The sequence below is a fragment of the Sander vitreus genome, chromosome 3 (genome assembly GCF_031162955.1).
Source record: "Sander vitreus isolate 19-12246 chromosome 3, sanVit1, whole genome shotgun sequence".
Taxonomy (NCBI): Eukaryota; Metazoa; Chordata; class Actinopteri; order Perciformes; family Percidae; genus Sander; species Sander vitreus.
Window position 1 is genome coordinate 6,584,130 of NC_135857.1, and position 26,445 is coordinate 6,610,574.

General features: G+C 40.6%; 1 protein-coding gene across 1 annotated transcript in view; it reads left to right on the forward strand.

The window, feature by feature from the left end:
* Positions 1-26,445, forward strand: part of LOC144513768 (RNA-binding protein Musashi homolog 2-like) — a 375,361-nt gene that overhangs the window by 108,551 nt on the left and 240,365 nt on the right. The window contains exon 6 of the mRNA XM_078244953.1: positions 20,789-20,881. Coding sequence (XP_078101079.1) covers positions 20,789-20,881 — 93 coding nt within the window. The remainder of the gene's footprint in view (positions 1-20,788; positions 20,882-26,445) is intronic.

Consider the following 26,445-nt stretch of genomic DNA (forward strand, 5'->3'; position numbering starts at 1 on the left):
CTACACATAACTATTACATAAAAAGTGTTCGGGACTACTGGACCCGAGTGTAATAGTTGTAGGTACTATGAAATTTAACTGTGTCCTCCTCCTAACTGGGCCTGCTGTGTGTGTGTGTGTGTTTCTGTGTGTGTGCGTCTGTGCGTCTCTGTGTGTGTCTGTGCGTCTGTATTTGGGCGTGTCTGATTAGGTGTCTCTGTGTGGGAATGTCTTTCTGCACCTGCTATTCCCACACAAAGTTACACAATTGTTACATTTCAAGCACTTTCACCTGTTCTGATTAAGTTCTAAGAAATGCACTAATAATGATCAAAAATCTAATTTATAATTGAATTTCCTTGTTTTCTCACAAAAAACGAAAATGATCATATGATCATAAATGTGATCTCACAGGGGTAAATGGCAAATATGAACCATAAATGATGTAAATATTGTTGGTAATTGAGCTAAATCTGTTAAGTATTAAGGCTGTGTAACAAAAATATGAACACCACACAAGGGTTAAGGCTTCCAAACAGGATTTTTTTTCGATGTTCTACCTCTGTTAGGAGCACATCGATCTCACAATCACTGAATCGTGTTTTTTCCCCATTTTTTTTCCGTTTCATGATTGGTCATCAAGGGCTTCTTTACAGGCTGCTATATTCATTGATTGATTAACATGGACCTTATTAGGACAAATATGGGACAACCTTGGGAGGAGCGTGAGGCTTGTGTACGACCGCATAAGGTAACGCACGCCTGTATTTATAACGAGAAGAGTGCGCCGCAAGGTGTTAGAAATCAGAATTTTGTTTTTGCGTATGAAAATTCTGACGTTTTATAAATGAGGCCCCTGGTCTGTGGCGGAACTGTTTTCTGAAACTGCAAAATAGCACTAGGGAACGTTGGCGCCGGAACACGCCTCCTCTTTTTGCTGAATCGCCCCCGGGAGCACAAGTTCATTCCCTAATTTACCAAAGTGAGTCTGTTGAGGGAAAAGTCCGCTGTGTGTACGACCATTTCTACTGGCATCCTGCCAGTAGCCCCGAATTGCGGGGAGGTGCAAGGGCCCGTTCATCGCTGCTTTCAGCTTTAATTCATTAGTGTTCTATTTGTGATTCCAATACATTTCTGTGAGATTTATTTTCCCTTTTAGTTTTTTCTTCTGTATTTATAGTCACAGTAACAGTTTATGCATTCATGTGACATACCTGCAACATACATATCCTGATGGCTCAGGTTTTCCTGGAAAGAATTATGTCTATAACTTGATTGTGCATAGCAGGGTTAAGGTGTAAAGTGTGTCTGTATTTCACTGTAGAGGATTCAACACCGGGATGAAACAATCTGCAGCTGCTGTTGTCGGAAAAACACAGACAGTGCGTTCAATGAAACTGGTAATTTACAGCCTTGTGGTGCATTCAAAGTTGTTGTTAAATTCAAATGTGTGACTAGATTAAATATATAATAAACATACACAAATACAAATCTTGAAATCAACTTTCTTTGCATTCATTTGATTCACAATCAAGATACATTGGTAAGAATGGCTTTCCATTGTTAATATGTACTTAAAAACAGTTCTGAAATGCAAAATAATAGAATTTTAATCATGTGGTAAAACATGCGATTAACTATAGAAATTCAACGATTAATCGCGATTAAGAAAATGTAATCGTTTGACAGCCCTAATTATTACACAAGGAAACCAGGCGACCCAAATATATTTAAAAAATGTCTTTGACCCCAGAGCGTTATTGTATCAAAAGAGCAAAGAAAACAGCTCCGACTTTGATAGAAAGCCCTTTGAGTCTTGTGCTCGAAGCAGTCTGTGTTTATTGAACTCTATACTCTTAACACAGCATTAAACATCACAAAGGTGGTGCGTTGGTGGCCGGGGTATGCTTTAAACCAGGGGTGTCAAACTCAATTTCACTAACGGCCACACTGGAAAATGATAATCACATCAAGGGCCAGACATATGTAGTTTATTGACATGCTTTTATTTAATCAAAACCGCTTTGCCAGACCCTCCTCCAAAGTGTACTGAAGGAGGGTCTGGCTACTCCACGTAACATTCAGGGATGGGAGGAAAATGTGCTCTGGTTTAATGGCTATGCGCTAAGCTCCGCACAGAGCCACTGCAAAATAGTCGTGCGAGAGAAAACTCAGATTGGACAGATAGTCTAGCTAGCTGTCTCTGAGAAACAGATCTGAGAAACAGTCAAAAATAGTCGTCATTAATCCACTGAATTTAAAATTCCAACACAAAGAAAGCGGAAGGGAAATACATGCATCCGGCGGAAATTCCTGCGGCACCTGAGGAATCCCGGAGCAATTCCGGAAGTGTGATGTCAAGGATATAGACTACTACACAGCCAACTCACAACAGCCTTTTTCACAGGCCTATGGTTATGTGGGACTTTCTGAGTCTTAAAGTTGTCAAATCTGCCAAATTCTGCTTTGATGGTCATGTAATACAGTTTGAAAACAGTTTCCCATCTTTTTGGTTTGGCACACAACTAGGCAGGCTAAAATGTATTATGAACCTAAGGTGATATGCGGGCCAGATAAAAATTTGCGACGGGCCAGATTTGACCCGTGTGCCGTGAGTTTGACAAGTGCTTTAAACAAATGAAACGTCATGCCGTCATAAAGAGGAAGGAGATGCAATAATCAAAAAACACACAGCCCACCAGATTCCAATGTCGTAAATGGGAGAGGGGGGTTTCAGGCATATAAAGTTTGAAGTATACTTAAAGCTTGAAGTCATATGGTCACACTAAAATATATCCAGCATTCAGACCCCTCCCAGGTTGTCAGCGGATAAACACACCCATGATGCTGCCACCACCCAACCCAGTCTCATGGCAGTTCGTGAAAAGTTCACGTAATTTAATCTATTGATTCATGTACACTCGTTTTTTTCGTGATGGTCAGCACGTTTTTTTAAACTGTGTTTCAATGGGAAGCATCTTTCATAATCACAGCACGATTCTTTCTGCCAATCGGGTTACAGCAGAGAAGCTGTATACAGCTATGCAATTATTGTTGTTGTATTGACTGTTTTAATCAACATTTATTCACAAGATTTTTTCATGGTTTATATATATTCCTTTTAATGTTATTGCCAGGGAAACTGGATTGCTTTGTTGTTCATTGATCTTTTTAAAACTATAATGGTACATCTATAAACATTTATTTAGATGTTATCATGGTAGTCATTTCTTTATTTTAATAATATTATTTCGGTCTTATTACCGGTGAAATATTACAGTATGCTGTAATGCGGGCATTCATATCAGAGAATCGGACAGTGATCAGCGGGTCTTTAACGACAGTATCACTTCAGTGTACATATTTAATCAGTGGTTTTGTCACCAGCAACAACACGTTGCTCAGTTTTGTTCCAGTAAGTTATGCACCGTAGCAATGTAAAAATCAGCGGATACTCCGGAAGTGACGTAGTAATTAGTGCTCTGCTCTTCTATCTTCTTCCATCATATTAATTAGGATCATATTATGCTAGAGCAGGAGTGCCCAACCAGTCGATCGCGTTTTACTGGTAGACCGCGGACTGATCCCAAGTTGACCGCGAGGGGTGTAGGAAAAAATGAAGGTTTTTTTGGGGTGTGTGTGTGTTATATTTTGTATTAAATGTACACTACAACCTATCATGAGTCCTTGTCTGCGCACCCTATCAGTCTCTTAAACACGTCCACAAAAAAGTATTAAAAAAAAGAGAAAAAGAAAAAAAATAGGTCACGTTTAACATACGGTCGCGCGTGACATGCATGACAGGAAGTTAGACAGTAGCTAGAAGCTAGCAAACAGAGCAATTACACACTCCTAAACGTTAACATGGCTGAGGGGAAACGAGCCAGGACCTACCATTTTCACCCTGAATGGGAGGAAGATTATTTTTTTGTTTATTCTCATTCAAAGCCTGTTTGTTTGATCTGCAGTGCAACGGTGGCGTTGGCAAAGAAAGGGAATCTGGAGCAACATTTTAAAACAGTACACAGGAGCTACGAGAGGGATTTCCCTGCAAAAATGCCTTTATGCGCCACAAAAGTGCGGGATTTGAAAGCACAGCTTGCAGCACGGCAGTCACGAAACCGAAGACCCAGCGTAAGGCCGCAACTATTGCTTCCTATCACGTCAGTCATGTCCTTGCTAAACACAAGAAGCCATTCAATGACGGCGATATGGTGAAGGAAGCCTTTCTCGAGGCAGCGGTTAGCCTTTTTGACGACTTTAAAAATAAAACAGAGATCGTGAAGGCCATTAAAGAAGTACAACTCTCCCGCAATACTACTACAAGGCGATGTGAGAGAATGGCTGTGGATGTGGAGAAGCAACTGAGGAAGGATATTGACGCGTGTGAGTGCTTTTCCCTCCAATTTGACAAGTCGACTGATATGGTGGATGTGGCACAATTGTGTGTTTTGATCTCCATCACAACTGATGGGGCGCCTGCTATGATGGGCCACACCAATGGGTTCATTGCACTGTGCAAAGAAAGTGAATCTTTCCCGGATATCCTGAATTATCATTGTATAATTCACCAGCAAGCGTTCTGTGGAAAGATTTAAAATATGAATGAAGTGATGGATATTGCGATGAAGATTGTGTGTTCAGTTCGGGCCAGGAGTCTGCAGAGAAGGCTTTTCCGTGCTCACTTGGAGGAGAATGATGCTGAGCACACAGACCTGCTGATTCACACGGATGTTAGGTGGTTAAGCAGAGGTACATTTTTGGCCAGATTCACGGCGCTATTGCCTGAAATCAAGGACTTCCTGAAGCTTTCAAAACGTGGATTACCATACAAAGCTAGAGGACCACCAGTGGCTTTTAGATTTATCTTTCCTCACTTATCTCACTGGCGAGCTCAATGAATTGAATTTAGAGCTGCAGGGTAAAGGTAAAGATGTAGTCAACATGATGAGTTCAGTGAACACGTTTAAAAGCAAGCTACAGCTGATGTCAAGCAGGCTGCAGAGTCGTAACCTGCGCAACTTCCCTCACATGCACGCAGAACTACAACGTCAAGGTAAAGGTGTATAGTAGAGCATCTCATCAGAGTTTGAGAATTGTTTTACTGACTTTGCATCCATCGAGCCTGTAGCCAGCTATATGTGTTATCCATTTGGTGCAAGTATTGATGTTGGTGACATTGCCGCCAAAGTCAAATCACTTTTCGACTTGGAAAGCTCCGCTCTTGAGGATGAGATTCTGACATTGCAAAATGACATTGAGATCAAAGCCAGATCAACATCCGCTCAACCTGGAGAGCATGTAGTGTTCTGGAAACTACTGGTGGAGGAGAAGTATCCCAATCTCAGAAGATATGCCTTGAACCTGACAGCTCTTTTTGGATCAACTTATTTGTGCAAGTCTGCTTTCTCGCACATGAAAATCATCAAGTCCAAGTATTGGTTCATATTAAGGTCAGTTATAACTATTGCTCATCATGCAGATTGGCGTGTGTGTGTGTGTGTGTGTGTGTCTGTGTGTGTGCGTGTGTGTGTGAGAGAGGAGCAGAGAGAGCAGGTTTGTGCTACAGCGCACTATGCAAACTGGCAACTGTGTGAGAGGAATTTGTGTGTGTGTGTGTGTGTGTGTGTGTTTGAGAGAGGGAGGGTTTGTGTTGTGATGTCTAGTAGTTGTGTGACAACAAGAAAAAGTGTTTGCGATGTTGACACTGGACTGGTAGATCTTGGGAGGTTGGCTACTTGAAAAGTAGATCTTGGGTCAAAAAAGGTTGGGCACCCCTGTGCTGGAGCCTTCGTCTTCTGTGTTTCTCTGTTAAGTATTCCAGCCTAGTCTTTAAACTCCGCCGTTCGAACTCCGTTATGAGGATCCCGGCAAGGCACAACAGGAACATTCCGATGGCCTCCTCCATGCTGGTTTGTTGTTGTATGTGGCGCTAAAGTCAAGTGACGATGCTATAAAGACCGTTGCCGTGCTTGCATCACTCCCTTACCCCTCCTACCAGTTCTATGGCCACTTGGCCAGTGCGAATGCAAATGGAAAAACTGGTTTTGGGGGAGAGTAGTTAGTAGAACTGTTTAGAATATATATATTCTAAAGTAGTTACGTTCCTGTAACTACTTGGTCGGAAAGAGGCTAATGTTTGGGTCTGGCAGGGGACCTTTGTTGTATGTCGTCCCATAGCGGCGCTATATCAATGTCATGCTACTTTCACCTTTTTGTCTGACAAACAAAATTCATTATTCACACAACCACAAGTACAATTTGTCAAGTTGTCATAGTCCAGTTATTAGGAGCTCAGCAATCAGGTATAAATTATGACATGTGAGCTGATTAAAAGGTAAGGCTGAGGAGTGAGAAAATATGGTTGTGTGTTTGTGGACATGTGTGTGGGTGGAGGAGTTGTAATCAGTATGTCCAACCTGAAGAGCAGCTAAGCAGGAAATAAATTAACACAAATGTTCATTGGCATCTTCATCAAAGATCACTATTCATCTTCATTCAATGGATCCCTCCTCTGTTCCTGTTGAACGTGAATGACGGCTCCTTGTAACTTTACATCTGACAGCCAGAGATGTTTTGTAGTCCTAAGATATTAAGAGAATTAGACAAGCAAGCAGTAATTTAAACTCTATTCCAAGGGCATTCTGTCTATCAAATAAAATAAAAAACATGCATTTTCATATAATTTCAACAATATAGTCTACTTTTAACACACAGACACATTAAACTTATGAAAAACAAATAGCTATCTTTACCATAAATAACATTAGTCCTAGCACAATGAACCTAAGGCCTACATTTCAAGTATAAGAAAACAAGACAGAATCATCTGTAAAATGAAAATGAAAAGGGCCTCTTTCTATCTGCCTGTCTTTGTGAGGACTGTAGCAGCAGCAATCTGAATAATTTCAATTCAATTTCATTTATAGTGTCAAATCAAAACAGGAGTTATCTCAGGACACTTTACAGATAGAGTAGTTCTACAAGACACTCTATAATTTACAGAGAACCAACAATTCCCCCCAAGAGCAAGCATTTGGTGCGACAGCGGCAAAGAAAAACTTCCTTTAAACCGGCAGAAACCTCAGACAGACCCCGGCTTTTGGTGGGCGGCCATCTGCTCCTTCCAGACAGAAATATGATTCATAATAATTATAGCAGTATGATGAACAGTGGCAATTATAGTAACAATAAAGATAATAGAACTATGACTAGTAATAATAGTACTAGCAGTGCAGGGCGTAGCAGGGCGTAGCAGGGCGTCGAGCAGGACCACGGCAGCAGCTGCAAACATCCAGGTGCCACCACAATCCAAGGAAAACTGCAAAGGACTCCGGGGAAGAAGCTAAGTTAGTAACATGCAATAATGGGATATGAATGCACACAGATGGAGAGAGAGAGGAGAGAGGAGCTCACACATATTAGATTTATTGGTAACACTTTATAATAACAGCATTAATAAATGGTAAATTGATAGTAATTTACTAAAGTTAATAGTTATTTTACTGTTAAACAATGATGATGATTCAAATGTTTACTAATCATTAGTAATATTTGGTGCTAATTTATCATTAGTTGTTTTGTAAACCATCTACAAACATTATTTGGATGCTATTATAAAGTTACAACTAATGCTAATAACAATTTGTGATGTATAATAAGTGATTCATAAAGCATCAGTAAGTTGGCCCCATTACATCTTTATTTGGTGATCTATAAAAGAGATTATCATTATTATGATAATAGCTATCTAAATGTTCATAGATGCTTTACAAAGTATTTATTAAACATTACCAAGGTATTACAATCACCAGTTGCAACTTTATAATTGCCATCCAAATAATGTTTATTGATTTTTGTTTACAAATCATTTGGTAATCATTAACAAATACTTAATATAATATATAAAATGGTATTATGTGTGCAACAATAAACTGTTAACACAACATCAATTTTAGCATTACTAATAATTAGTAGAAATGATCAATCATTTCATTGTGTGTTAACAGTAATATATCAATTAACTTAAATTAACAATCAATTTGGTGAGGTTATTATCAAGTGTTACCGATTTATTTACATTGATGTCCTGCCCCTTTCTTCATCTTTAACTTAGGAGGAAATAATGTGCCTCTGTTTTGATACAAGGATATATTTGGCCAATACAAACTGAAGCAGAATTGTTCACATAAAAATGAGGCCTAAATCGAGGTCAAGATCTTATTTTGAGTTAATTATGTAGTTCTATTACCAATACTTATGGAGAAGAGTTGTCTTAATGTGTTACTGTCTTATGTAAATCACTTTGAATGGCCTTGTAGTTAAACACACACAAATCCAAATACATTGTTCTTGCCTAATGATGATCATGGACACTGTTAGGCATTTGAAGTATTTGTAATTCCAAGAGTTTCCCTCTGTTTTGTGCATCCCCCTGGCTGCCAGGAAGTTCTAGAATAAAAAATTGATGAGCTCAGACACACTGTGATGGAGAGATTTAGCCCTGCCCTCTGGAAGAGTTTAGATTGTTTTGCTGCTGGATGAAGCATACATTGATAAGCATCCTTGTATTGGGGAGACTCATCTAACCAACAATCTTAATTAGATCTCCCTCACTGCATGCATGAAGAAGGATATGAAAAAGAGTTGCCGCTCCTTTTACTCATTTCAAACCATTTCCCTCCCCAGGCTGCTGCTTACGCCAGTCACATCGTCTGTTAATGCCAGCTGGCAATACAACTTCCGAACCATCTAAAAAGAGAGACACCATAGCAAGTGAAATGTGATGGAATTACAAATAAATATTTTTTGAATACTTGAAAAAGCCTTATTCAATAACGTGAGAATTAAGGATATTTTTACTCATTTAGGAAAAGTCAGTAAACTTTTACTCTCTGCCTTATTTTTTGTTGCTTCAGAATCATACCCTTTACAATTGACACACTAACTGAATTTCTTTTCTAGAAATTTCTTTTGAAAAATATACACAGTGTATGTGTTCTTTGAATAGAGAGTATGGGCATTTAAGGGCCAGTCTGTTGTATTATGGGTTGTTTGTAGCCTTAATGTTGTTAGGCTAGCTAGTTTGTGTTTGTCTATAGTGTTGCTGCCAGGGGCAGCACAGTGCAACTTGCTGTGTAGGCTACTGTTTTACAGCTCCGTAGCAAAATGTATTTCTGAAAACGCCCATTTTTTATCCAGATTTAACTACTACTAAAAAGTAAATGGCATCGGATCGGTGCAAAGACTTGCATACTCGCCAATACCCGATTCAGCATTTTAGGCACTATTAGAGACATTAACGATAATGGTATCAGTTCGGAACAAGACAGTATTGTACTATAAGTACAACTCTGTGTGCAGAGCTTCTATTTTTGCCGGATGCCGGAGAGCTCCACAGCAACACGGCAGATAGTGCGGGACATGAAGTCAAGCACAGAAACAAAATAAACATCCGGTTAATTTTCAAAATAAAATACACCGTGCTGACAGCGGATCATATTTCCCTGCACTACACCTTGAAAACACAGCACAGAGTTGTTTCCTCTCTACTCCTCTGGATGGAAACAAACAGTTGTTGGTTTTGTGGTTCTATTCTACGTGAATTTGCGAGATCTTGTGTGTCCTCGTGACTACAACTGTCAGTCATGGCCGCAGCTGTGCCGCAACAAATCCGGACCTAGTGGGTATTGACCGACGGCGGAGCACGCAGCCGACACACAGTGGAGCCGGTCCTCAGACGTTTTGCATTCAGTGGAAATTCGGAGTCAGTGTGTCAAAGGAAGTCCCCCAGCAGTCTAAACCTTTAACAGCATGGTCTAGCCTGGTCGGGCTAGAACTCTCACCAGCCGGATCGGGCTATACTGGCCTGCCTCCCTCTACTTTGATTATATTATTGATTATATGGTAGATGAATCTGACGACTATGACGAGAAGCAAGTGGGCCAGGCTAGGTGGAAGCTGCAACTCCTCACTCCCTAACTATAAGCTTTATCGAAGAGGAGAGTTTTAAAGCTACATTGTGTAAGAATTACTCCCATCTAGCGTTGAGATCATATATCGCAATAGACTCTCTCTCGCCACACAGTATTGCAGCTATGGTAGCCTTCACGCTTCAAAAAGTGAAGGTGTATAAAAGGCCGTCTATCAGCCGTGGTTGTTCATGCAGTTCATGGATGAATTCATGTCGGAGAGTGGCGTGGACGCGCGCTTCACACCATGAGCGGGCACGCGCGAGAGAGAAAAAAAAGGAGACTGCAGCGTCCAAAGCAGCTCCAATGTTCACTCTTTTTTTCTGATGACGCCGGTCTCTTGCTCTTTTCAATATCCGTTTTATTTTTCTGGGCGAAGAAGAAGACTCCTGTTCCAGAAATTTGGATTTTGAATACGTATGGTCCTCCATGTTTCCTTCTTCAAACTTCCCGGGGCCGGGAAGCGACGATACCCATTAGCAGCAGCTGTGAGTCGAAAATGCGAAAGGCGGAGCAGTATAGCCTGTATGTCCCTTACCGGCCAACGTATTTCAAGATGGCGCATCATTCTGGAGCGTCTACCCCAGTTCATGCATGTGCAAATGTAAAATTCCAAGCCAATAGGAATACTTGGAATTGATGGTGGTGGTCAATATTCATAAAAAAGGACAAGTTTGTGAAGGGCAATACAGATTCTGATAATGAACATCTACAAACGTTACACACTGGGGCTTTAAGTTTACTCTTAAATGTGGTAACGGTGAGCGAACGCTCTTACTGGGTGAGCTAGAGGTCACCCCAGCTGGAGAGTCTTAAGTAATTAACTTACATTTGCATGTACTAGTTTTTCAGCATCGTTTTGAGACAGGATGTTTTTAATTTTGGCAATGTTTCGAAGGTGAAAAAAGGCTGTTCTTGAAGTTTGTTTTAAGTGGCCGTTAAAGGATATATCCTGATCAAAAATAACTCCTAGATTTCTGACAGTAGTGCTGGAGGCCAGGGCAATACCATCCAGAGTAGCTACATCTTTGGATAATGAGGTTCGGAGGTGTTTAGGGCTCAACACAATAACTTCAGTTTTGTCTGAGTTTAACATCAGAAAATTGTAGGTCATTATAGGACTTAAACCAGCTTAGTGCGATTGCTTCAATGCCAACTAAGTGTTCCAGTCTCTGTAACAAGATGGTATGGTCAATAGTGTCGAATGCAGCACTAAGATCTAGTAAGACAAGTACGGAGACAAGTCCTTTGTCTGAAGCAGTTAGAAGGTTGTTCGTAATTTTCACCAGTGCCGTCTCTGTGCTATGATGCATTCTAAATCCTGACTGAAAGTCCTCAAATTATTGCTATATAGAAAGTCACATAACTGATTAGCGACTACCTTCACAAGGATCTTGGAGAGAAAGGGAAGGTTAGATATAGGTCTATAGTTGGCTAAGACCTCAGGATCGAGGGTGGGTTTTTTCAAAAAAAGGTTTTATCACAGCTACTTTAAATGACTGCGGTACATAACCTGTTAATAAAGACATATTGATCATATCTAGTAACGCTTCTTTAAGTAGCCTTGTTGGGATGGGGTCTAAGAGACAGATAGATGGCTTAGCTGAAGAGACCTTTAACATTAATTGTTGAAGGTCTATAGGATAAAAGCAGTCTAAGTATATGTCAGGTCTTGTCGTTCTTTCTAGCGGTCCTGCGTTTAAAGGTGAACCGTTAGAAGTTGAGGGCAAAAGGTGATACATTTTATCTCTAATTTTTATAATTTTATCATAAAAGAAGTTCATGAAGTCGTCACTACTCAGAACTACAGGAATAGATGGCTCAATAGCATAGGCGTCGATTTCGGTGGGGACGGTGGGTATGCGTACCTACCAGATTTCATCATGAGTCATTTTGTACCCACCACTTTTTTTGAAAACCTCGAGCTCAATTTAGTTTAAAAAAATTTAAATAAAGTCTATAACACATATAATTCTTGAGCAACAGATGCCAAAAAATCCACAACAATCTCTATCCCCACAGGGCAGGCACAGACACAGCCGCTCTGCTGCTGCGCTGGCTGAACGTTTCTCTGTTCACAACACTGCCTGTCGGGACATTCTGCTTGATGTGAAAATCAATGAGCAGAAATGCGTCAGATGTCAGATAACGTCCATAATAATTGGACTTTGGGTTTGATTTTTTGACAGTTTTAGTGGTTATGATGAGCAATATGAGAGAAATTTGGTGATGATTGATCGTTGTTTAGGTACATTAAACCACGTTAAGCTTTTTCCTTACATAGGCTCTAATGAAGCAGAAACGCTTAATGTCAGATAATGTCCATACTAATAGGACTTTGGGTTAGATTTTTTTTACAGTTTTCAGTGGTTATGAGGATCAATATGAGAGAGAAATTTGGTGATCATTGTTTACGTACATTAAACCACGTTTTTATTCATTAGTAAGCTACAGGACAGCGTCTTTCAAAACATGACCTGCGCGAAAGAGAAAATTTGTCATTGTACCCAGCACTTCTGGAAATGTACTTCCGAATGCGTCTCTGTCCCCAGCACATTTCAAACCAAAATGACGCCCATGCTAAATAGAGCTGTGACTCTCTGTCAGCCTGGCTACAGTACTGAAAAGAAACCTTGGGTTGTTAGTTAGTGTGTTAGTGATGAGTGCTAGTTTCCTTTGCTTCATCATCTTCTTTGTGAGAGGAGCAACAGAGTCTAAAGTAGTCCGTAGCGAGGCCGTAGTACCATCTACAAAATTATCAATTTGGGAGGGACTAAAATTAACATAAGAGTCCTCTGTTATATTGAATTAAATGCTGTTGGAATATCTTCCATAAATTTAGCTATAGCACTGTCAAATAGACATCTAGTGTAGAATCTTTTATTTAATTCTGTAGTAGTAGTAGTAAGAATTCAAAAGTTATTAGAGAATGGTCTGATAATAAAGGATTCTGCGGAAATATATTAAATCTTCAATTTCGATGCCATATGCCAGCACAAGGTTGAGGGTGTGGTTAAAACAGTGAGTGGCCTTATGCACACTGACTGAAACCAATTGAATCTAGTAGTGAATTGAAAGCAATACTAAGGCTATCGTTGTCAACTCCACATGGATATTAAAATCACCTACAATAAGTACTTTGTCTGATTTAAGGACTACGCATGATAAAAACTCAGAGAATTCAGATAAAAATTCAGAATATGGACCTGGAGCTCAGTAAACAACAACAAATATAATTGTCTGTAATGTTTTCCATGTTGGATGTTGAAGATTAAGAACAAGGCTTTCAAGCGAGTTATAATTTAGTTTAGGTTTAGGATTAATTAACAGGGTTGAATCAAAGATGGCTGCAACTCCCCCTCCTCGGGCAGAGACTGGAATTTGAGTATTAATATGACTGGGAGGAGTGGATTAATTTAGACTAACATATTCTTCATTGCACAGCCATGTTTCAGTAAGACAGAATAGATCAATTTGATTATTTGATATCAGATTGTTTACCAGTACTGCTATAGAAGACAGAGCTCTAATATTTAATAGTCCCCATCTAATTTTCCTAAACAATGATGCAAATGAATGAATGCTGATGACAACTAGCCAGAAGCATTTTTAGTCCAGAAGCCGCTACAGCTATTCCAATAGACATGGGAAAAATAAAATCAGTCTTTTCTTTCCAGAGATTTTCCCCTCTTGTGTTGATAGAATATGTCAGATAACATGTCATCCCCTGTGGTTGTATTCTCTTCATTCATTAGTATTCCATTTTCAGATTGTCCTCTGCGCTCCGCACTGAAAGGTTGCATTTTTGTGCTTTGGCTCAGCCATATGGCTCACATGTGCCACATCTCTGGAGATCTGTGCATTATCACTGGGGGACAGATAACCATAACGTGGTTTGGAGGTGGCTGGGCTCAGCCCGCCTTTCTGGTCAATGACAAACCACCTTTTCTTCCACTGCGAGAGGTTGCATTTTTGCGCTTTGGCTCAGCCATATGGCTCACATGTGCCACATCTCTGGAGATCTGTGCATTATCACTGGGGGACAGATAACCATAACCATTCTGGTCAATGACAAACCACCTTTTCTTCCACTGCCTGATGCTCTGTGGAAATGGCCTACCTGTTTGCCTCCTATTGTAATCTGGGAAATTAACTTCTTAAGATTGCGAAAAGATGCACGTCTGCTTATGCCAACAATATTTTGGTGTCTTCTGAGCAACAAGTTTTTGAAAAGTAGTAGAGTAGACAGGGTTAATGCTTGCCTTCTTTAAGAATGGAAAGGTTTGCTCTAAAGCAAGGGTCTTCAACCTTTTTTAAGCCAAGGACCCCTTAACTGAGAGAGAGATGGAGCAGGGACCCCCCCCCCCCCCCACTACGTATATTGTATAAAATTAAGTTGCATAATTAAACTGGGCCTACAATTAGTTGTAGGACGTCCTAAAGCTTTTATGCATACCTTTGTAGTGCATAGAATACTAAGCTATTAAAAGAATAATTGTTGGTATGATTTTATAAATCATGTTTGATGTTACACATACATGTGGCACAGTGAATCCTTAAGATTAACTGTATCTGTGGATGGCTATCTAACCTATGAGCGTAAGCCTATCATCAATGTTTTTTTTTGTTTTTTTTAACAGACATGCTGATATATATTTGCTAATAAAATGTTGGATTCATGTTTTAAACTTTCTATACTATAAACTATTTTTAAACAATAATTTGGTGGCCCCCCTGCAGTAACTCTGAGGACCCCCTAGGGGTCCCGGACCCCCTGTTGAAGATCGCTGCTCTAAAGCTTAAGAGGAAATTTAAAGAGGAAAAGAAATAATGTCAAGCAGTAGAGATGGATAGCATGTGTGTAACCGTCAATTATTGAAAGCCGGCATCAACTGTGTGACAAGATTTATAATCTTGTTGTTTTACGGCACATCAACAAGTGTTCAAGCCATGTTTTTCAGTGGTCCCTCTCACGCACGTCTGACAGAACAAATTACTCTTTTTTTTTCTTTTCAATGTTTTTATTGATTTTTCATTGCAATTACATAATTTTAACTCCTTTTTTTAAATAAACCGGTCAAAATGTTTCCAGATTTTCTAATACAAACCCAATTTTTTTAACATATATGTTAATCTCTCCATTGACATACATTGCGTCATATTCTTGATCCAAGCACCAATTGTAGGTGCCTCCATTTTCTTTCAGATAAGAGCTATAGTCCTTTCTGCCTGTAGTATAGCAAAATCAATACATTTATATTTGTGGGGTGTCAGATTCAGATTTGTTGGATACAGGTGCAGCAATCATCTTAGGGTCAAGTGGAATGTTCACAGACAAGATGGACATAGTTTTATTGATCACCCCCCTCCAGAATGTTTTAATTTTGTCACACTCCCAGACACAGTGCATAAATGTTCCTTTAGCCTCATTGCATTTAAAACAAAGTAAATTACTGTTGTATTAATTTAACTTAACAGGAGTTGTGTACGTCTGCATCAGCCAATTATATTGAAGTAGCTTTCAATTAGAGTTTGCTGTTTGTTACTGAGATGCGTCACAGTTTTCTTTTCAATCGTTTTCTGAAATGTCTTCTTTTAAGTCTGCCCTCCATGTTTCTTTAGAGCCAGATGGACAGTCAGTTATATATTGATTAAATCAAACTCTTCTCATTGCAATTGTTATAATTTTTTCTAAAGATGAGAGTGCAGGAATCCTGACTGATTGGTTTTACATAGAAGAAACAAAGTTCCTCACTTGCAGATATTTAAATAAATGTTTCCCATGGAATGTCATACATTAGAGAGATTTCTTCAAAGGTATGAAGAGAAGGCACGGAGAAGGCACTCCATCGGTTTTCTGCTGAGAACCATGGCCTCAGATTTAGAGGTGCTGATCCTCATCCCAGCCGCTTCACACTCGACTGCGAATCGATCCAGTGAGTGCTGAAGGTCACAGGCCAATGCCATCAGGACAACATCATCTGCAAAAAGCAGCGATGAGATCCCCAGTCCACCGAACTGCAACCCCTCCCCACCCCGACTACGCCTCGATATACTGTCCATAAATACTACAAACAGGATTGGTGACAAAGCGAAGCCCTAGCGGAGGCCAACCCTCACTTGAAACGAGTCCGACTTACTGCCAAGAACCCGGACACAGCTTTCGCTTTGGTCGTACAGAGATTGGATGTCCCTGAGAAGGGACCCCCCCTCACCCCATACTCCCGCAGCACCTCCCACAGTATCTCCCGGGGGACCTGGTCATACGCCTTCTCCAGATCCACAAAGCACATGTAGACCGGTTGGGCATACTCCCAGGCTCCCTCCAGGATCCTTGCGAGAGTGAAGATCTGATCCGTTGTTCCACGACCAGGACGGAATCCGCATTGTTCCTTTTCTACCTGAGGTTCAACTATCGGCCGAACCCTCCTTTCCAGCACCTTGGAGTTTACCAGGGAGGCTGAGAAGTGTGATACCCCTGTAATTGGCACACAGCCTCTGGTCCCCCTTTTTGAACAGGGGAACCACCACCCCAGTCCGCCACTCCTTAGGCACCGTCCCAGACTTCCACGCAATGTTCAAGAGGTGTGTCAACCAGGACAACCCCTCCACACCCAGAGCTTTAAGCATTTCTGGACGGATCTCATCAATCCCTGGGGCTTTGCCACTGTGGAGTTGTTTAACTACCTCAGCGACTTCCACCAGGGAAACTGATGACAATCCCCCATCATCCTCCAGCTCTGCCTCTACCATAGAGGGCGTATTAGCTGGATTTAGGAGTTCCTCAAAGTGCTCCTTCCACCGCCCTATTACCTCCTCAGTTGCGTTCAACAGTGTCCCATCCTTACTGCACACAGCTTGGATGGTTCACAGCTTCCCCCTCCTGAGGTGGCGAACAGTTTTCCAGAAGCACCTTGGTGCCGACCAAAATCCTTCTCCATGTCTTCTCTGAACTTCTCCCACACCCGCTGCTTTGCCTCTTTCACGGCAGAGGCTGCAGCCCTTCGGGCCCTTTGGTACCTTGCAACTGCCTCCGGAGTCCTCTGGGATAACGTATCCCGGAAAGACTCCTTCAGTCAGACGGCTTCCCTGACCACTGGTGTCCACCACGGTGTTCGTGGGTTACCGCCCCTTGAGGCACCTAAGACCCTAAGACCACAGCTCCCCGCCGCAGCTTCAGCAATGGAAACTTTGAACATTGTCCACTCAGGTTCAATGCCCCCAAGCTCCCCAGGGATGCACGAAAAGCTCCGCCGGAGGTGTGAGTTGAAAGTCTGTCAGACAGGGGTCACCTCCTCAGATCAGATGAAACGATTATAAAATCGATCATTGAGTGTAGTTGAGAGATGGCAGAGGAACAGCGGTCTTTAATATCAAAACAGTTCATGACTCTAAAATCTACACATGGCAGGCCACAGTTTGAGCTGGCATCCTCGGCAGTGGGAGCTCACCTTTACCTCTGTTGCACTGCCAGGCAGCCCCTCAGAACATCTGGCATTTCCTGCTTCAGCAATATTATTCCAGTCTCTTGGCTGAGTCCTTGTTTTCCAGCATGCTCTGAGAGGGAATGGGAGATTTTGCAGCTTTGGTTATACTCCTCATCTTACTTCTTGGGTTTCTGCAACAGAGAGGTATGTGTATAACATGTTGTATATTTACCCTATTTATCCAGATTAAATGTTGCTGTCTAGTGTGATCACACATGCATATCGTCAGTCACTTATGACATAAGAATAGCAGCAGAGAAGCAGGATTGGAATGGAACAGCTTGAAGTGTTTATGTAAATTTGATTGCAATATGAAGGATCTGCTACAAGAAGAGTTTCAGCATAGCTGCAACAACACTACAACAACAAACTGTGGTTGATCGCCCTGTAGAAACTAAAAAAAATCAGTGCAGGACTGGGTTGTAACTAAGGTCCCTTGGCTTTTTTTCCCTGCCAGCAGTGAGGTCTGCTTGTGATGTTGATAAATCTGCCTTTATGTTCATTTCACAGTTTGTTCCAGAACATGTTAACTTGACATTTACTGACTGAATCTCCATGTGATATCTTGTGAATATGCATGGTCCCTATAGGATGTCTTCCTATAATTTTTGTGACCCTTAACCTTTTGTCTCGCATCGCATTTTATGCTTGCATGGGGCCTTTTGGTTTTAGGGATGAAAGTAGAGATATAACGATGCATTGTGAATCGGTTAAAGGTGCCCTGCCACACAAAACCGTTTTTACTTGTATTTTTTTTTAATATTTTAGGTCCATATGTTTTGTTCAGATATTACTACAAAATAATGAAATATGTGTGGCAGGGCACCTTTAAAAATCAATATAAATGTGTAAAGATTACAACCAGTTTAGATTAAAAAAATGAATAGCGATGCAATTTTTAAACGGCCTAGGGCATGACGCTAGTTAACATTAAACAGCAGGAAATGTTAGCCTATCATTAGTTAGTAGCCGCCGTAAACACGGTTAAAATGCTGACAGCTAAACGGTGTGGCTGTATTTCACTGGAAAGAATTCCAACATTAGGACGTATACAACAGTCTGCAGCTAAAGACACAGAGTAGCCTAGCTGACAGCGGTGTCGTAGAGGTGGGAGAAACAACAGAGACGGGACTTAATGATGCATTCAATTCCAACTTGTAAGCTCATTGTGCATTCAGAGTTATTGTAAAATACCCTTCTGCCATTTAGTGTTTCTTTTTGTCATTTAACAGCAGTTGACTGGTGAAATAAGTTATTGTTATAAATTAGTTATTACATTTTAAATAACAAATTTAAATGTAACCATATGGCCTTACAATTCTCTGGCTAAAAATGAAGACAGGTGGTCATCGAACTATAACGACCTCATCCACATCGTCAAAATCATTTAAATATTGAGCCATGGCACTGAAAATGTTTTAGACAACAGGAGCCTATAATTTCTGTAGTCTACTCCGAAACAACAGACTTGGACAAAAAATCACGCTGCCAGACACGTTTAGTAACAACCTGAGCCTGCACAATTGCCCCATTAGGTTACATTGCAGTCCCGTTCATGCTGGCCCGTCATTGCGATCTCGCTAAATACTGGACCAATTTCAAAGATTTTTGATCACATCAGTGTATTAGACACAAGTGCATGGAGAAATGGGGTCAAGGTTGAAAAAAACAAAATTACCCTTTAATTCTGATTCTGATGCGATGCCACAAGAATGAACATGTGTTAATACATGCTAATATCTTGGGTTTTAGTGAAGGCTGGATAGAAGTCACCATGCCATTTCAAGGCCTATATTTTTGTCCAGAAATGACACTAGTCAGCCTGCTGCAATATGGAAAACTTTCCTCATTCATTTCCTCACCTCACTTACACACTGCTAACTCTGCAGTTGGGTATTTATTGTAACTGCAGTCATGATAGTGGAATTGGCTAACCTCATCATTAAAATGAATGGTGTCTGGCTCCAGCACTGGTATCAGCCACCAAATGAGCTAATAGTGTTTCTCAGCAGTAAAATATCATTATATTGCCCTGCAAGAGCCAAGAAGACCAGAGGAAAAGTACACTTCTAAGCAGTTCTAAGAACTGCTCTCCCCCAAAATCTTTTTTTCCGTTTGCATTCCCACTGGCCAAGTGGCCATAGGGACTGGTAGGAGGGGTAAGGGAGTGACGCAAGCACGGCAACGGTCTTTATAGCATCGTCTCTAGACCTTAGCTCCACATACAACAACAACAAATGATACTAATACTTGTGCACTTTTCCTATATTAAATGCATGTCCATTCTCATAGTAATTCACGTAATGTTTTGCTCAACACAGACGGGGCTTTATTATACTCGGAACAGACCCCGCCTCTTTCCGAGTTGGCAGTGAGCGTGACTTATAAGTTCGAAGGGAAAAGGGAAAAGACCCTGCTCTGAAGTAGGAGCTAAAAAAGTACGCTACAGCAGCCAGAGGAACTTAAAAATCCCCAAATTCTTCCTGTCAGAACACGACAAAAAAAGTGTTCTAGGAACGTTTAGTTCTAAGAACTGCAAAAATCCCTCCGGTCGGAAAGCCCCTATGGTCACCAAAGTTTACCCACTTTAAGCACTGTCAAATATGGTAATAAGCTATTTTCCCCTATTTAACAATTAGATTTTTAAAATCTGATGACACCAATGTGTTCACCATCCCAAAAAACCCCAGGGTGTATCCAAAATTCTACACTACCAACTTCTACTTATGAGAAATATACCAATATATTTTAAAACTACAACTCCCACTATATAGACGCAGCCCAGAACCTGTTACAAAGCTAATTTACTATAGTTCTTCCAGGGTGGGTGGGTGGACATATTCGGCTCCTGTGTTTCTGCTGTCTGCCGTGAATGGGCTTCATTACATTTCAGATTTCCGCCGCCAGCCGGCCGACCAAGAAAACAGTATATGAGACAAATACATGAAACTGTATTTTATTATTATTGTTATCTTTATTGTTTAAATCCTCAAATACAACGTTAGACAAAAACATCAATATTACGAATATTATGTATTTGTATCTTTCCTATCCACCGAGCGGTAATTACTACGTCACTTCCGGAGTCTTAAGCTGATTTTTTTAAACGTTATTATGGTGCATGAGCAACGTGTTGTTGCTGGTGACAAAACCACTGATTAAATATGCATCCCAAGCTGGTGGAACCCTGCTTTATGCACGCACGGACACACACACACACACGCACGCACGCACGCACACACACACACACACACACACACACACACACGCTGCTTAATATTCCTTATTTTGTTGTGTGAAATGTTGCTAACCTCCTTCGTTCTCTTTCTCTCTGTCTTTTCCTGCCTCCAGATGGTCACAAGAACAAAGAAAATATTTGTAGGAGGATTATCAGCCAACACAGTAATTGAAGATGTGAAGCACTATTTTGAACAGTTTGGCAAGGTAAGACCATTTGGAGTGTTTTCTCTTCTAGGCCGCTCTGTGTTTGTGTGTGAGGGCTTGTGAGGTGTGTCTTTTGAAGGTTCAAAGCAGGTTGAGGATTTTAGTGCAGCTGTGTGAGTGCGATCTAAAGGCAGACTGCTGCTGGTTCTCTTGTGAGTTTAATTATCTGGTGCTGTTGTGGAAACTCTTTGAAAACTCAAGACACAGAACAGTTGAGAGGATGATGAGGAGGAGAGGACAGGATGGCGACAGAGCAGTGTGGAGGAATAATTAGATTAGGTTTATAGTACATGGTATGGAGGTACATTTATTTTATGTGGTGATTAAAACATCTTGGTAGTATATGACTTTACTACTACTAGCCAGGCACTGTGGCTGAACATTCAAAGTACTTAGAAAGTCAGTTTTGTCTGCTGTGAATGAATGGAATGACTCAGCATAACAGCGATTCAACGTTATAGACAACTTTTAAATTCTCTTTTTTTAAATGTGTAATTTTAACATTGCAGGTGCTTTTTTCATTTTATTTCGATTCTATGTGATTCTAAAGATCGACAATCATCAGTCAAAAGGTTTCTCCTCCTTCCCCAGGTATTGATCACAGGCCGAAGACATGTTAAGTTTGTCCACCAGTGATTTAGGTCATTTCCAAACAGACACTTTGTATTTTAACAGGGGATCTATATGGGGATCTATATTTACAGTTACCATTCATTGCCAATGTTGATGGTTCATCAGCTATGTAAATTTTCTGCGGCCACAGGCGGCCTTACCTATGTTTCAACTGTTTCAATTGAAATGGGCCCCGCCCTCCAGGTGGACCCCAACTGACAGGCAAAAATGTATTAATTTACCCCTGTTTGTATGTGATTTATGTATATTGTTGTCGCGCTGGCAAGCTGTCATTGAGGAACACAGCTTTAAAGGTTGTTTTCAACCTGGACCCTATTTTCCCATGTTTTTGTGTGTGACTGTAAGTGATTGGTTCAGTATTAAGTTATTGGACAATTGTGCACCTTCAATTTATGTCTACAAAAGTGCTGACAGGCTCAGATTATTGTTCTTAGTGTTTGACGACATTATGGAAAGGATCCTTACAGCAGCCAAACATTTAGTTAAAGAGTAAGATCCTTTTTATTTATCATAAAACGGCTCGGACAGCACTATCACCAAACCCACCAGACTCCATTTAAATAAACAGTATTTCTATCATCGTAAAACACACTTCATTCAAAGTGGACAGAAACAAACTAAAACTAAATCAAAAGCCGTCTTTGTCTTTCCACTGTTCCAATAATCACCACTCTGGTTTGGTTGAAATAAACCCTTAATTCACCCATTTACATGTAAAGATATGCTGGCTCTATACACGCTAAAAGTATTGTTTATTTAAATGGAGTCTGGTGGGTTTGGTGATAGTGCTGTCGGAGCTGTTTCATGTTAAAAAATAAGGATTTTACTCTTTATAATAAATCTCTATCTCTGTAGGGATCCTTTCCATAATGTTGTCAGACACTTAATAATACATTATTATTACACAATAATAATCTGCAAAAACAGCACTTTTAGTTGTCGAAATTGACGATGCGCATTTGCGTTCTTGCTCAATACTGGACCAATTTCAGAGATTTCTGTTCACATTAGACACACACATTGCATGCGAAAATAGGGTTATAAAATGAATGTTTCTGTGACACGTGGGACAAGAACAGGACACAAACCCCGGTCTCCTGGGTGAAAGTCCTGTGTTGTTTGACCCATCCACGACCCCAACCAACCTCCTTATGCAGCATTTCGATCTTTCATACTACTCTCTACCATTGTCTCTCTTAATACTCACCATCTTACAGCGCCGCAGTCGCACTGCTGGTCTGCCTGGTGCGTTCCTTACACACGCTGAAGGGTGCTTTTTGCGTCGTATCTGATGCTGAGAGACACTGACCAAGTGTCTGTATTTTAAGAGTTGGGAATGAGAACAGGTGGGGCTTGGCGAGCAATCACTGACCTACTGAACTTGACAGCAGCTAAAAACGTCCCTACTGTGAGAGGAAAATGAAAAGTACATACTCCAGTATTGCTGAACGAAAGATATAAATGGTGCAGAAATAGCAGTAAGCCCATCATTGTACCAACAGGAACCCTCGCTTTTTCCTGCTCTTTAGATAACTGATGTGTAGACCAATAGGCTTGGGAGATTGTTGTTTATTAGCACAACCTGCTGTAACTTTTCATTGAATTGAATCATTCTCATCACTCTCCTGGAAAATAACCGTAGATGTAAGCCCTGTTAATGAAGGTTTGATTTACAACTAACAGTGGTTCGATACCAGGGAAAAAATCTTGCCCCAACTTTATAAATCATGGTGGGATTTTTATCACCCAGGATTATGTGGTGGGTTAAACTGTGGCTGTGCACCTCAGATTGTGGCATGGGGAAAACTTTATTTTATCAGATGTCCATGAAATCCTCATTCTAAATTAACATTACTTCCTGGCAGTTAATGAGAACATTTCACTTCAGATTCAGATTTGTGAATGATGTTAATAATCTGAATAGAATGCAATGAATATTATGTATGTATATGTATTGGAAGTAATTATTTTTTATTTTATTTTACCTTCACATAACCAGATCAGTCAATTGAGAACTGATTCTTATTTATAATGATGATCTGTCAGCGACATAAAGCAATTTGATACAAGACATTAAAACATAGATACAGCTATTTATTTTTTCATAATCAATCATATGATAGTAGATTCAGATTGAAACTAATGTTTGCAGGGCTAAATTACTACACACTTTTACATCCATAATAACACAAAAGTAAAATTACATCTAACCTTGTATCCATAAATGTAATTTAAATAGTTCACGTTACTGTATTGTTTGAACAGGTAATTTCATATAATATTGTATGTGGCGTTTTGTTTTGCGGCGTGCAAATTTTCCACCAAAACAAGTTCCCTCCTGAGACTATTTTGCAGAGCCACCGTTGCAACCCAGAGCGTTTTTTCTCCTATCCCAGAATGTATCTGTGGTGTAAGCAGACATTACTCTACAGCGCTGTGAAGATAGGTCTGGCAATGCGAGACTATGTAGAAGCTAACTGCTTAAGTGCCTCTTCTCTCCTGATCACCTGTGGCAATTCCTCTACAGGATAATTTAGGCCAAACCACAACAGCTTGCTCTCAGCTTCTGCTCCTTCATAGCCAAAATCCCTCGAACCAGCAATCTGAATACCTTTTTAGTTCTCTAATGCAAGGTAATGCAAGGTTAAAATGTTTTATATGACTTGCTTACAGCACTGGGAGATGTGTCTCCCTTTTAGCTGCTGGCTAAATGATGTGTTAGGCTGGTTTGTGCTGCAGCCTACAGACAGCCCTCCAGCTACTAGGCTGCTTATCAGCTCTGATCCCAGTCACATCATTGCTGCTGAAGAGGCTCTTATAAAACGTGCACATGACAGCTAACAGTAGCATTTGCCAGTGTGAATAAAGGTAGACAGGGTGGAACAAGATAAAACAAAACAAACAGTTTAGTTTTCAGTCAGACCTTTGTTTTCTGTTTGTTGGTGGACTCTGTGGTAAGGCACAGGTAACATTGTACCTTGATAAAAAGGTCAGCTGTTTCTTGACTTAGTCATCCTTTGTAACTTAGCAAAGTTCTTCTTCCTTGCCTTCTTATCTGAGACCAGTCCATTGTATTGAAAGGCCTTCTTGGATTGTGATCAGTTGGGTATTCACCTGACCTTCCTCACATAACATTTCTTCAGGGCAAAAATCCACTTTAATTCGCTGCACATTAGCATGACTCATGGGTGGAACGAAAACGTTTTGCCCTCTACCTGCTCCGTGGTTTTCTTTTTAATCAGGTCATTTGCTGCTTGATTAAATGGTGGCTTCTCACTCCACATTTTGGTAAGTTAATATATCCCACTAATGGCAGTTCTTTCTAATTGCCTAGAGTCCTGGAGTGAGTGCTGAGGTGACTGAGTCTGATGGAGAAGGTGGATCTTTTGAATGGCATCAGAGTTGTCATCTGCTGTTACTGATGGGTAGTGATTGCTGTTGGAACCGAACAATGTGTTTAACCTGATTTTGTGGACAAAGGCCTCATAGTTTCTGTCTCTGAAAGACAAAAGAACATGCGTTCTTCTTGAATAAAGGAATCGAGGCCTACACGTAAATTCCAAGCTTGTATACCAAACTTCGACAAAGAAAAAATATAATAATAATAATAATTATAATAATAATAATAATAATAACTAGAACTGCAAGCAGTTATGACGGGATCCAAGCCTCCAAACCGATGAACCGGGGAGCTGCGCCAAAGCGGGACCTAAAGCATTACATGGGGGGGCAAACAATGGTGAATATTGAGAGGTTTGATCCACAAGGTCTGCGGTACGGTGTGAGCCGCGACGTCTGCGGTACATTGCTTTTGCAAATGTAGTGGTTAACAGTTCATCTCCATGTATACACAGACTACCTTTAACAATTCTCTACAATAAACAAACTTCTTAACCCCCCTGACCACAGGGGACAGCAGAGAGAAATGAGAGAGTGACTGAGAGGGTGGAGGGGGGAGGCAGGTGTGGTGGTTGAAGGAGTAGGGGAGGTGGTCAGGTTGTTGTAAATGGTGTCATAGGTGCTAATTTATGTTTTCCTCCGTGGGTGCTCACATGCGCACACCCTTTAAAAAAAAGTAGTCAAAAATGGTTTGCATTTCAGAACCTTAGGAAATGGACAGCGGCCAACGCGAACACACATGCCTATTAACTCGATAATTAAGCCGTAAAGTAGGTTTCATCTCAGGACAGTGCCACTTCTCACAAATAAGATAAGATTGGAGATGAAAAGTTTAACTGACACGTAACCGCGATCAGCTTCATGGGAAATTAAGAATCAGTGTCACACTATGACATATGCTCCACTTAGCACCAACTGCAATGTTTAATTGCACGGTATCGGTGCCTATGAATAGTGTTGATTTTGGATTGAAAACGTGAGAGAAAAGAGTTGAGATTTGTCCACTGTGAAGGTTGTAGAAACTTTGTCAGGTGGGTTAAGAAGATTGTTTATTGTAAAAAACCAGGGGAGCATGCAAAAGCAAAAACCAAAACGTAAAGGTAGGAGGCAAACATCAGTAAATATTGAGAACTGTGAGCTGCAAGGTCTGTGGTACATTCCCATTGCAAATTTTCCATTAACATCGATTGAGTAAAAGGACCAAAACTGGTCTACGTTGATTATAGTGCCCTCTAATGGCCGATCTTCGCCATATTTGGTACCGAGCCTCAAAGCGACATGCCGAATGAGCAACACAAGTTTCGTGTTGATTGCATTTACTGTTGAAGAGATATTGCAGTTGGAAATTTTCCATTTAAATGCATCGAGTTATTGGCCAAAACAAATAAACGTTGCTTAAATGTTTTCAGCCGAAATATTTTAAGCCGAAATGTTTTCAGCCGAAATATTTTAAGCCGAAATGTTTTCAGCCGAAATGGGCGTGGCCTATATCATGAAGCCGTGATTCGGCTTGATTCAAGGAACATGTGGAT